General features: G+C 38.2%; 2 protein-coding genes across 4 annotated transcripts in view; both read right to left on the bottom strand.

Moving 5' to 3' along the window:
* Window positions 1–6,244, bottom strand: part of LOC107753425 (ubiquitin carboxyl-terminal hydrolase 42-like) — a 17,377-nt gene extending 11,133 nt beyond the window's left edge. Inside the window, exons 1-13 of the mRNA XM_016569559.1 lie at window positions 6,143–6,244; window positions 4,021–4,271; window positions 3,683–3,892; window positions 3,485–3,595; window positions 3,095–3,194; window positions 2,881–2,948; window positions 2,591–2,661; window positions 2,410–2,492; window positions 2,039–2,150; window positions 1,663–1,803; window positions 1,476–1,576; window positions 1,225–1,378; window positions 471–1,109 (exon numbers count right to left, since the gene is read on the bottom strand). Of these exons, the coding sequence (XP_016425045.1) occupies window positions 471–1,109; window positions 1,225–1,378; window positions 1,476–1,576; window positions 1,663–1,803; window positions 2,039–2,150; window positions 2,410–2,492; window positions 2,591–2,661; window positions 2,881–2,948; window positions 3,095–3,194; window positions 3,485–3,595; window positions 3,683–3,892; window positions 4,021–4,261 (2,031 nt within the window). The 5' untranslated portion in view covers window positions 4,262–4,271; window positions 6,143–6,244. The remainder of the gene's footprint in view (window positions 1–470; window positions 1,110–1,224; window positions 1,379–1,475; window positions 1,577–1,662; window positions 1,804–2,038; window positions 2,151–2,409; window positions 2,493–2,590; window positions 2,662–2,880; window positions 2,949–3,094; window positions 3,195–3,484; window positions 3,596–3,682; window positions 3,893–4,020; window positions 4,272–6,142) is intronic.
* A 1,158-nt stretch (window positions 6,245–7,402) lies between these two features.
* The window catches only part of eif2ak1 (eukaryotic translation initiation factor 2-alpha kinase 1), an 11,466-nt gene continuing 5,835 nt past the window's right edge, over window positions 7,403–13,033 (bottom strand). For all 3 annotated transcript variants that reach the window (XM_016569554.1, XM_016569553.1, XM_016569555.1), the window contains 13 exons: window positions 12,048–12,184; window positions 11,921–11,958; window positions 11,281–11,380; window positions 11,110–11,190; window positions 10,908–11,004; window positions 10,727–10,787; window positions 10,285–10,639; window positions 10,070–10,181; window positions 9,630–9,736; window positions 8,477–8,606; window positions 8,215–8,294; window positions 7,859–8,092; window positions 7,403–7,711 (listed from right to left, as the gene is read on the bottom strand). In XM_016569554.1, the coding sequence (XP_016425040.1) occupies window positions 7,592–7,711; window positions 7,859–8,092; window positions 8,215–8,294; window positions 8,477–8,606; window positions 9,630–9,736; window positions 10,070–10,181; window positions 10,285–10,639; window positions 10,727–10,787; window positions 10,908–11,004; window positions 11,110–11,190; window positions 11,281–11,380; window positions 11,921–11,958; window positions 12,048–12,184 (1,652 nt within the window). In that variant the 3' untranslated portion in view covers window positions 7,403–7,591. The remainder of the gene's footprint in view (window positions 7,712–7,858; window positions 8,093–8,214; window positions 8,295–8,476; window positions 8,607–9,629; window positions 9,737–10,069; window positions 10,182–10,284; window positions 10,640–10,726; window positions 10,788–10,907; window positions 11,005–11,109; window positions 11,191–11,280; window positions 11,381–11,920; window positions 11,959–12,047; window positions 12,185–13,033) is intronic.

The following is a 13,033-nucleotide window of genomic DNA, read 5'->3' as shown; positions in this document are numbered from 1 at the left end:
CATGCGCATCTTGTCAGTAAAGCCGGTTCTGTGATGAGTAGTAAATCTCCAGCACGTGCTTTCAGATGGAGCAGCATTTACTACACAGAGCCGTAGTTCACTGACAAGCTACGCAAAATCACGTTCATAAATCGCAGACAATTTAATCATGCGATTATGAAATCTAAGAAATCGTTCTGCGATTATGAAAGCCGTTTGCTTAGCTTGTCAGTGAACTACGGCTCTGTGTAGTAAATGCTGCTCCATCTGAAAGCACGTGAATAGGGATTTCCTGGGTTTCTTCTGCAAGGGGTATTTGGAGTTTCAACGCGAGAGCGCCCTCTGGCCTTCGAATGGAGGTTTACTGCTGATCACAGAACCGTGCTTCACTGAAAAATACACATGGCAATCACAGCTTCTGCCTAATCGCGATTTATCGACTTTGCGATTTAATTTCGATTAATCGTGCAGCCCTAATTTGAAGTATGTACCTTATCAGCATGATTAAAACCATTGGCTTTGGGAAGGCCATTCTGGGATTTGTGGGCAGGTCCTGATCCATTTTCACGCACATGTAACTCTGGAAAGCCATTAGATCCATTTGTCTTCGGGGTAAGCCGAGGCAGTGAACTGGAATTGTGGGACTGGGTGTCATCCTTTACCCCATTCCCATTGGTTATCTTAGGAGCAAGATAAGGCTTAACTGATCCGTTCTCCATGGCTCCAGCCTCTTGGTCGGATTCCTCAGATGATTCCTGACCATAAGGAACCAAGAAAGAAGCTCGAGTGTGAGTTCCATTGACCTGTGAGAAGCCTGAGGTAGACACTGAGGTGCTAGAAGATGTGGGCTGAGGGTGAGAGGCTGAAGATAAAGAGCAGTTAGGGCTTGACTGGGTCTGAGTAGGTCTCACAGGTTTGTTCTGACCAATGATAAAAGTCAACTTCGGCCTCTTGGATGAGTCAGGAATGCCCACGGGCCGAACAAGTGAAGTAGAAGAGGATGCGGATGCAGAAGAGGACGTATGAGATAGGCCAGAGCCTAACTTGGTCACACCACAGAAACTTCTGTTGGGTTTGGAGCCACCATGGTATTCCTTTGAAGAACCGTTCCCGTTTACGTACGACGAGTTCTGCAAAGTACACATAGAGTGAAAAGGTGAAGAGAAGCAGCAAACCTAGCTTAGCTTTAAGGCTAATTTGCTGAACCATTGTAATTTGTTTGAATGTGTTATTGTCTTGCAGTACCTTTAGCATATGAGGTGGCAGCTGAGGGCCAATGAAGGATGTGGAGGTGTACTGAGGCCCATTCATCTTGACTTGAATGGATGGTCGAGGAGATGACTGGCCTGGAGTATGATTCATCTGGCTAAAATCACTTCCATTTTTTGCATCAGGTGACCTAAATTAAAATAAGCGTTTTACTGATGAGACTCACCCTTAGTGCCAAAAACTCAAATTACCCATTTAAGTCATGGGAAGTGAATTAAGACCTTTACCTGATGTAGAACAGCAAATAAGCTTGCTGATTAAGCACTGTTCTTATGTCGCTGAGAGATACCGATGAGTCGTTCATCTGATACCACTGCCCATTGCTAGCCTGAAATAGAGGATCAAATTAATCATACATATATTATGTTGTAAGCACATAATAAAGAGGATGCAGGTCTGTACTTGATGACTTACCTTAATGTAGCAGTAATAGTGTCCAGCATGGCAACTGAAGCCAGAATGAACCAGCACAGCATACAGAGCATAGATTTGTGGGTCCCCATGTGACTGAGACATGAATGGGCGCAAATCGAGATACTCCGTGTATCTCACATCCTGTGAAGGATTAAGAATCATCATATTTAAGGCTGCCAAAATGAATGCATTAACTGATGACATTTTAATGCCGTTAAAATTTTAATACATTTAAGCACATTGACCTAGCCTTATTACAGGTCCTGCAACAAGACAACATCTCAAAAAATGATTGATCTGGTCACACCAGTTAGTCCAGTATCTTAGCATGCAGCTATAAAATTAACTTTTGTCTTATGACCTTTATGAAGTTTACCTTTGTACTTTTTCCTCCACTGAAGTTGGTAAACCGCTTTAATGAGATGGTGAGAACATTAGAACTGCGATGTATGGTGAATCTCTTTGAGGCGGTAACCATTTTCTTACATCTGCCAAGACAAAAGAATATTACTATAAGCTTGAGTGAAAGTGAAAATATAAAAATAAAACAATTCCACATGGACACATGATTTGGTCTCTAAATGCACTATTCTATTTAGAAGAAATGAAAGTCATAAAACAGGTTACAACTGAAAGAAGGCCCTTGTCAAGAGTGGTCAATGCATGACTTCAAATGTATGGTAACTGTACACACAATTGAATTTGGGTAATACAATGATGTGGTGTTAATATGCACGGAAAACTTACTTGGAGCATTTATAAGCATTGTCCCCATCAAGTTGCTCAGGCTTAACAAATTGCTCAAAAGCCTTACTGAGTGTCTGAGCCGACTGCAAAAACATTCAAAAAGTTATCACTATTGTAGCCACGTTAAAAATCACTTGCTTCAGCTGTAAGATAAATTTATGTCAAGAAAACGTTTGGTCACCTTTATCTCCAGTGAAATATCCAGGAATGGGTCAAAAGTATCAGAAACTGCTTTGCAATTCAAACATTTGACTGTGAAAAAGAAATGTGCATTAATGTAACAACAGATGTATCTGGAGCACAGATTAAATATTCCATCATTGCACAAATTCTATAAAACATACATATAAAATAAATCAAACTTCAAGACACTAAATTTAAAGGCGTCTTTTTATAGACAATATGTGTAACTCAGAAAGAATCAAATTAACCTTAAACCAAATCAAAACAAACACAAATCGTATGACCTACCTCTGGATCTCAGATAACCCCCAAATATCTGATGTACAAAAGTGGTTGCCTGAGTTTGCCTGTCCAATCTGACAATTAATCAAAATAATGAAGTATTAGACTGGATATAAGTTTGCAGTCATTACAGTCAATGCACTGATGAATGAAGAAATGTTTATTTCTTGCCTTATAATGCTAGTAAACTGGCAAACAAAACTGCATTGCGGGAACTCACTTGTTTCCAGGCAGGCAGGACTTTTGCATAGCATCCACTGTGTACCTCAAGAACTCATGAGCATCTTCTTGACTTCCAAATCTGAAATGCTTTCCAATCCCTGAGGATAAGAACAAAAGATCAGTGGTCCATGTTATAAATCATCCTGGACCATTCTTTATCGCTTAACTCCAGCAAAAAAGCACTGTGGCTGTGTTGCTTGTTTTTATACAAACTTCAAGGTTTAACCTTAATTATCTTGTCAAAACCCTCAACTCTTATCTAGCACTAAAAGGGTTTTTAAAAGGGTTTATGTAGCACTTGAGTGTTATATTACTAGTATAGCGGGGTAAGTTGTAATTTTGTCACATGATTTTTAAGCAAATGTTACATCTTAAACTGAGCACTCACGTTTTAGCTCATTAAGCACACTGATAGGCTTAATTACATTTCCAGAGTTGGCGAACACTTGTATGATGTGATTTTGCATGGTACACATCATGCAAAACCCAGGCTCGTGACCTGCATGTAAAGAGGATGAATGTACATTGTTAGAACAAAGCCATGCCAAGCATTATGTGCAATGTTGCAAAAATCTTGCACACTTACATGTTTTGGAATGCTCTCTGGTCAGCATGTAGTTGGCAAGGGGAGCCGTGTAGGTCAGACACTGCAGGGTAGAGTTCAGGAAACATGTGTTGCCCAGGTTATGGAGACCTGCTCCGACACGGTGGCCCTGGTTCCATTTCAAGCAAAGCCGGTCTGGGGAAAACAGGACTTTCTGAGGAAGAGCAATGCCATCCCCACTGGTCATGACCACTGCATGGTCCAAAAAAGAAAAACAGACATATATTACACAAACAATACAATACAACCTACTGTTGTACTTTAAAAGTAAGTGATCATACAACAACCTTTAAACATCAACAGTAAAGAAAAGCACTCGCCTTGCTCTCTGGGCCTTTCGACTTGAAGCGCTGTGTTATTACTACCGTTCACAGTCACTCCAATGGTCGGGGCCATACAGGCAGTCTTGGCCCTTGAAAGCTCAGTGGCAGAAGCGCCAACACTCCAGCTCGAGCTACTGCTCTCCATATCTCTGGAGGAGAAAGGTGTCAGGGAGCTGGAGTGCTTGCACCGCACTGACTCCAGGTCAGGTTTCTCTGGAGGTTTGTCAACTATGGTCATTATTCATTTTCTGTGGAAAAACAGATGTGCGTGTCAACTCAATCCTTTTTGACAAGACAGACAGACAGACTTTTCATTTGCATGTGAAGTGGTTTTAAAAGCACAGGTTCAGGTAAAGCTAGTCTTAGTGTCAAATGCAACAGGTACCTGAGAGGAAAACAAAACTCTAGCACAAAGTGGCTTTGCTCCTCAGAAGTGAAGATGTCTATAGTGTAAACTGCATCTAACTTTCCCTTCCTCTAATAAAATATATAGTTTTAAACACAAACGGATATATTAATCAACAATGTCACAACAAATTATTTAGCTAAACAGGTCAGAACAATAACATAAAATAAACATCAATCGTTGTTCAAGGGGTCAATGTAAACAACACGGATATTTGCTAATTAAGTTACACGGATATTTGATAATTATACCATTTTATAGATTTTCGTTACCATGTTTACAGTAACGCCATTTTTTATAAAAATTACTGCCTTTCGGGACATTAAATAAATAGTATTCCTTCCAGCCATTTAAGTTTAAAATTTATATTTTTCAATCTAAAATCCTTCATAAAAGGATATAGCCACATAACCTCGGAACAAGTAAATACATTGCAAAAAGACTAAATATCACTAATAAAGCGTCTAAGAAGACAAGCAGTTACGTTAAATGCCCGAGAAGACATCGCGCCAAAGTGAAAGTACAACAAATATAAGTGAACGTTGAACTCCAAACACACTAGTCTACCCTAATGACGCAAAACAACATCTAAAATTGTACATATTTCTTTCCTTGTGAACAGCCAACCAAGATTTGATCGAATAAGCTAAATTTTTGTTGGTGTACTAGCCGGTGTGTGTTGATCTATTGAGCTGAGCGCCAGCATGGGCCCGTGGCCTCGGCTAATTCACGATAGCTATAGTTTACAGTAAACTGTCACACCAACACGTACCACAATAAAACCTCAGTAAAATGTGTGTACCTTCGATTAGGTCGTCAGACCTAACACTTAAAACACAGTTCAACAACTATAGAGGCGGTTCCGTGAGTGATTTTGCATGAGGAAATGATCCTGTAATACACACTCTCTCCGCACGTCCGCCAACTGTTATCTAGCGCAGTGGTTCCCAACTCTTGTCCTGGAGCCACCCCAACACTGCTCGTTTTGCATGTCTCCTTTCTCTGACACACCAATTTCAGGTCTTGAAGTCTCTACTAATGAGCTGATGACCTGAATCAGGTGTGTTTGATTAACGAGACATGCAAAACGAGCAGTGTTGGGGTGCCTCCAGGACCAGGGTTGGGAACCACTGATCTACCGTGCTCGGCTAAAGGCTTCGCGTGTGAGATAGGCCTCTGCCGCACGTTATTTATACACAAAACACTATGAATACATTTATTTGTAGTGGTATTAAAAGAATGTGAAATACTTGTCAGTGAAATCTAATTGGCTAGACATCTTTTTTGTTGGCGCAAGAAATTAGGACTGATTTAAAGAGCGCTGTGTTGTAGCTACAAACGCCATGGTAACGGCGAAACTTAACAATACAGATGGAACGCGGCATGAACACGGTCACGCACTTCGAGAAGCCTGTCTGTGAATCAAGAAGATGTTGATATATGTGGTGTGTCCCCTCACAAACATAAACAAGACAACAGTACTAAATTTAATTAGCCAAATTTCGATTTTAATCGAAAACAGGTCGAAAGGAGGGGCACGGTATTTGAAATTCACCGGTGCCTTGGCCGAGGAGGCAACGCCGCTTTAAGACTCATTGCGAAACCCGGCGTTTTCAATTTCGTGCCACGCAATAAACGCAAATCACACAACGCGCTCTCCAAAAATCACCTGCAGCTATCAAATGTGATATTTAAATCAAATAATACACGTACCTGTAAATTTATGATTAATTTAAATGAGTTCATCCATTCTAAAATCCAAAGAGCGTCCGGCGGTGAACAATGACGTAGTTTCCCCACGGATCCATCCGGGTACTTTCGTAATGTCAGCCAACCCAGTGTTGTGTGGATGTGGCCTTATTGAACGCGGCCGTCAAGGCAGTTGAATGTCTTTGTTGCTGTTAACTCGTCGACCAAGAAAGAATCGCTTTTACAATAACGATTTAAATAGTTTCCGTGGATAAATTCTGAGAAGTAGTGTTTCGTACACATTTATATTACTGTAGAGGCGTTTGGTAATGGGTATTGGTGGATCGTACGGTAGGTTGTGGCATCTCAGTCAGTATCCACCATGAACATTTTTTTTTTATGATGTAAATCTCTTTGTGTTATTTCTAATTTAAATATTAAATTGTGCGGCTTTAGTATCATATATTGCGTCATTATCATGAATATTAAAAATACCAAGGTCATTGATAAGGCTACAAAAGTTATTTTAGTGATATAGCACTGAAATGCATTAATAATTAAATTTAAAATGTAATGAAGTCATCGTAAATATAAATTTTTGCATTACATATTTTTGTAGTAACATGTCATTAGTCTATATATATATATATCTCTAGCACAAAGTGGCTTTGCTCCTCAGAAGTGAAGATGTCTATAGTGTAAACTGCATCTGACTTTCCCTTCCTCTAATAAAATATATAGTTTTAAACACAAACGGATATATTCATCAACAATGTCACAACAAATTATTTAGCTAAACAGGTCAGAACACTAACATAAAATAAACATCAATCGTTGTTCAAGGGGTCAATGTAAACAACACGGATATTTGCTAATTAAGTTACACGGATATTTGATAATTATACCATTTTATAGATTTTCGTTACCATGTTTACAGTAACGCCATTTTTTATAAAAATTACTGCCTTTCGGGACATTAAATAAATAGTATTCCTTCCAGCCATTGAAGTTTAAAATTTATATTTTTCAATCTAAAATCCTTCATAAAAGGATATAGCCACATAACCTAGTAACATGTCATTAGTATATATATATATATATATACACACACACACGTGTATATATAGACTGATGACTAATTATCTTGCTAAAATAAGTTTTGTAGCCTTATCTATGACCTTCGGGTATTATTAATATGAAAATTGAGCAATAATTATGAATATTAAGAATACTATTGAGGTACTATTTACTTTTGAGGTAATATTTACTCAGCTTTAAAGAGTCAGATAAATGGAGACTAATGCACCATTGGCATGGGACTTTACTTTACAAACCTCTTGTCAAGTTAAATATGGCACTCTTTTATATACATACAAGCAGAGCAGACCTCACACATACAACCATCTCCAAACAACAATTCACATAACGTACAAATATTGAGCACTTATGGCAGTTCAAATAGAGTTACTATTATTATATCTTTTCTGGACTATGTATTGCATTTTGAGAGATCCGTAGCTCACTGATCTGTCTCTTGAGCTGAACAATTTCCTGTTCTTGTTCATCAATCTTGCGTTTCAAACTGTGAACAACCTAAAATAAAGAATACAAACAAAGTTAAAAGATCAACAAAAAAAATTTTTTCTCAAAGCAGCTAAAGTAACTAAAATGTGAATATACATGAACATTTGGTTTTTATTCCATTTTGAGGGTAAAAAAAAACATTAGAGCCACACATACCATGTCATTGGTGCTGAAGAGGTCACTCTGAAGTAACTGAGATGCACTTGGTCGCATTGAAGGATCAGTGCTGGTCAATAGGGTCATATACTTGGCCAAAAGTGGCCAGTTTTTGGACAGCATGTTAGGGATCTTGCCCTGCCGTAGTTCTCCAAGTGTGTGCACACGCTCCATCTCAGTCCCAAATGGCTGGAATAACTCAAACGCAATCACTCCTATACTGTACAGATCTGACTGTACAAATGAAACAAACACTGAGCATATGTGCCTAAGATGCAACAGCCACACACTGAAGTACAGCCCAAAAAACAGTAGACTTTACATTATAACAGTTTGTAACTTTACAGTTTCCTTACCTTTGAATCATAGCGAGAACCCTCAAGTTGTTCTGGGGCAGCGTAAACAAAAGTTCCTACTCCACTAGTGTGAGCTGAGTCTAGTGTAAAAAGTGCAACGAGAAATTAGGCTATGTTGCAAGGTTGCATTAAATCACTGCTGCCACCTACTGTTACCTGACAATAAATCAGCAGTAGTTTTGCAACAAATGTATTAGTTGAACTAAAATAGTTGAACTAAAATAACTGTCGTTTACTCTTGTGAATACAGAAGAGGTCTCACCTGTGTTTACACCTGCTTGAGAGCTGGAGGGCAGCTGCTCATGTTCATCCATTATTAAGTTCCGGCAAGCCAATCCAAAGTCCCCGATCTTCACATGACACTCAGGTCCATGAAGGAAAATGTTTCTCGGCTGTAAATAAATATGCATTTTAACTTGCAACAAACGGACACTAAAAGCATTTTTTATATTTTTATTACTACACAGATAGAACATCCACAGTAATAAATATCCAAAATTATTATGTTAAACCGTTTTAACATATTAATCACATAAGAATCATTACATTTGTTTTGGAATTTCAACGGTAACTGTTCTTGCCTTTTGGTTATTAAAAAATGTGTGCAGATCCAAGTGGTATTCAGGCTTAATATTATATAGATTAAAAATACTTCTGAGAAAGCAATTCATGCTTATGAGACAAAGTATCCAGAAGAGATGCATGAGAAATACTGTGTTACCTTACTGTGACAAACAGATAAAGAGTTGGTTTATAACAGTGTTTGTCAAAGTGACTATCTGCAACTAATTTTATTTTGAAATAGTTGATTCTGTTAAATGTCATGCTGACTGTCAAGAGGCCACTAAATGTAGTCATCAGTAAATAGATAAAGAAATTGTCATGGGTAATTTTTAAGTTATATTTTTGGGCTTTTTATTCCTTTATTATTCAGACAGGACAGTAGAGAAATGAAAGGAAAGCATTGGGTAGAGCGAGGGGAGCGGGATTGACATAGGACCTCGAGACAGTAATTGAACTTGGGTAGCCGGGAGCACAGATGCACTGTATAAGTCGGCACACTAACCGCGAGGCTATCAGCGCCAACACTTATGGGTTAAGCATTACAAAATGGATCTGTAAACAAAGCACAAGGTTTGAAATGGTGAAAAGGACAAGCCATTTGCCTACTAAATCATGTCACAGACATCAACAAGCTCACTACCTCAGGAGAGAGATTATCTGTTGCTTTGCAAAAGTCCAACCTACTTTGCAAATTGTTGTGCCACACCAGCCCAATATCTGTTATCAAAACACTAGGCCTCCTCCCAAGTAGACTAATGCATATACAGTTCCAAGCCAGACATGTACTAGATATACAGTATGTGGGGTGAACAATACCAAGTTATGCACACCAACAAAATAAGTACACATACCTTAAGGTCTCTATGCATAATACAACGGGAATGAATGTACTCCACTCCTTCAAGTATTTTCTTTAAAATTTTCAATGCGTGTTCAGAGTCAATTGACTCACAAGGATCTGTGGATCAATGTATTGGTTAAAAAATGCTAAAATAATCCAACAATACAATTATATGCTGTGACTGAATGTTAAAAAAATTGTGATTGTATGTCCAAAAAATTCTGGAGATCAGCTTTTCTTGTCTTTCCTGTTCAGCCAATGAGTCATCCAACGCAAAAACAGGAAAAGGGTGTATATAGAGGGACTTCTATATTTATTATATAAATGTTATATAAAGGAAGGGAATCTGAGCAATTTATAAGACATACTTCCAAAAAATACCTATTTAATGGCATTTAAAGAAAGAAGTGCAAACTCCTATGTAAACTCATATGAATAAAGTGATCTTACCTACTGACATCAAGAGTCCCTCTGTGATCCTTGAGTTTCTTTCCTGTATCCAGTCTTTCAAAGATCGCTCACACAGCTGCATTTGTATATAAAGCATCAAGTGGAACTGAACCTATAGACATGAACAAGAAAAACTGATGAAAAACAAAACATTACAAAATAATTATTTCTCATTTAAATTAATTGTTACATTCAGGGTTTCATGAACCACATACCTCGTGTGCCTGCGTTTCGGACCATTCAGGAGCATCCGTATCAATGGAAGAGTTATTGTTCAATTCCAGTCTGTTTTGACTGAGGTCATCCTCTGAGAGTGTTGAGCTGTCCCATTTAGCTGCGGGGCATTTGTTCACTGTAGCACGAGGCTTTCCCAGAAACACACATGGAACAAAGTTTTGTGGGTTGTGGACATTTTTTGGGCAAACAGCATGTCCCATCTCTTCTTTTAAAGTTGAGGGTTTCACTGAGAGGCTCTCTAATGCAACCTGATTTTCTTTGGCTTCTGCTTGTTCAGAATGTTCAAAAACAATGGACGATCCATTGCTGCTGTTAGTGTTTTCCTGTGTGCACCTGAAGCAAGACACATTTTTATATGCTATTGTGAACATGTTACAATTAGTTAATTGTGTTGGGAAAAAAATGTCCAAATCATCTTACCCATCTTTCTGTAAAGGTTTCTCTAATGCTGGAAATGTTTGTGAAACAAGGGATTTTGGATCTAGTGAGTAAAACAGAAAACTGTACATGCTTGTATCATTTTTTTATGCTCCAGAAAATACTGAATAAAAGCAAAGCATGATTCAAAAGGATATATCTGCACATCAATACAGCTACTTACTTTTCACTGCAGGCTGAACATGCTCCATCCATGCTGTGTGATATCCAACAATATTGGGATGCTGAAGGCTGGAGAGCACTTTAACCTCTCTAAGAACCTGCAAGGAGATAAAAACAGACACAATAAGGAATATTATCTCCAAATCATATAGATTTGGTGGGTAAATTGCTACTATAATAACTGAATCTGTGACATACTTTACCTTCATGCAGTCATCTCTTGTTACTTTCTTGATGAGAATTTTTTTCACTGCATATTCCTGACCATCGAGCTTGTTTGTGACCTAAAACAGTGTTACTGTTTTCAGTATGCACCTTTCAAAGTCAAGTGTTTAGTATATTTGGAGTACGATATGATCATAACATCTTCTTACCTTAAACACTTTGCCATAGGATCCTTTACCCAGTGTTGCAGTTTCTTCAAATTCACTAAGGTAACGGGATGTCTGTGCTTGGAAAAGACCATCTTTGGTTCTAGAATAGATAAGTATATCTCAGTTATTTTAAATGTTAATGTACTGTACACTACCATTCAAAAGTTTTGGGTCAGTAAGACTTTTATTCAGCATATTTATACATGCATTAAGTTGATCAAAAGTGACAGTAAAAACATTAATGATGTTACAAATGATCATTTCTATTTTAAATAAATGCTGTTCTTTTGAACTTTAAATAAATAATTAATAATTAAACAAGAATCAAAATTTGCACAAAAATATTAAGAAGCAAATTTGATTTTTTTTAACATTGATATATTTTTTGAGCACCCAATCAGCATATTAGAATGATTTCTAAAGGATCGTGTGATATTGAAGACTAGAGTAATGGCTGCTGAAAACAGGATTAAATTACATTTTAAAACATATTAATGTACAAATAAATGCAGCCTTTGTGACTATAAGAGATTCTTTCATAAACATTAAAAAATCAGATCCCATTTGACCCAAAGCCTTTGAAAAGTACTGTATTACAAAGTAATGTAAGTGGAGCTGCTACAAGTGTAAAAGTTTTCACCTTAGGTTCTGGCCTTCTGTACTCAAGTATCTATGTTCCTGCAGAATCCAAAAGATAAACAGGTCTTTTGGTTTTGTTCATGAAAGCAACAGCTGGATAGAACTCATTAAGAATTCTGTTGGATTACCTGGGGGAAGAGTGATGAGCTGGTTGCATGCAGGAGCTCTGTGAATGCCCGGTTATGCTGTAGTCTGACCGTACTAAACTCCTCACTGATAGCCAGTGGAGACAGGAGGTTCATGGCAGCTAAACGCTGGCCTATCACTGAAACAGAAGGTATTCAAGAAAACAAAATTTACAGTTTTTATGAATTGCTAAAACACATTTCTTGAAACCATCACTCAGTTTCTCAAAACCTTAAACACAAATCCAAATGTGTGTGTGTGTGTGTGTAGGAGGACTTCATCTACGTTGCAGGCAGGCAATGGGGGGAAAAAAAACCTCTGATGTGGCGGATGCAGCCTTGACAAGACACCACGTCTACCACAGGCCTGTTCTTCCACCCTAACGTAGTAGTCTTACAATTCTACACAAGATTCTCTTCCACTCTTCTTTTGTATTTATTTTGAACTGTCCAACTAGCCACAGAGAATCTGCTCAAATTAGGTCGAACTCTTTGTGCTCCCTCTGTCATTCCATGCAAAAGAACATGGTCTATCACAGTAGCTCTAATTTCATCTGAAAAAACTGTTCTTAATCTTGCTCTTCCTCATCCATCTCTCCCTTCACCTCATATACGCACTCTTCCTCTACCTCTCAGATTAAAACAAGTGTGAACAATTTTGAATTATTGTGTGTAAATGATGACAGCTGTGTTGCAGTTGTGCTTCAAGGGGTCCTATTATGCTCTTTTACAAAGTCTTGACTTAGTTTTGGGGGTGTACTAGAACATGCTTTCATGCTTGGTGGTTCAAAAAAACGCATTCTTTTTCACATAATTTACATTATTACAATACCTTTCTCCCCAGCCTGGCACAAACGGCTCGATTAGTTCCGGGTTTGATGAAGGCCCGCCTTCCGAAAGACGAAATGTGATGTGATTGGTTAGCTGTCCCAGTGCGTTGTGATTGGCGAACAGCTTAGACGGTGTTTCAGTACTGCCACGCCCCTTAC

The sequence above is a fragment of the Sinocyclocheilus rhinocerous genome, unplaced genomic scaffold (genome assembly GCF_001515625.1).
Source record: "Sinocyclocheilus rhinocerous isolate Xijiao unplaced genomic scaffold, SAMN03320098_v1.1 scaffold2216, whole genome shotgun sequence".
In the NCBI taxonomy this organism is placed as follows: Eukaryota; Metazoa; Chordata; class Actinopteri; order Cypriniformes; family Cyprinidae; genus Sinocyclocheilus; species Sinocyclocheilus rhinocerous.
This window is presented reverse-complemented; position numbering and strand designations above follow the sequence as displayed.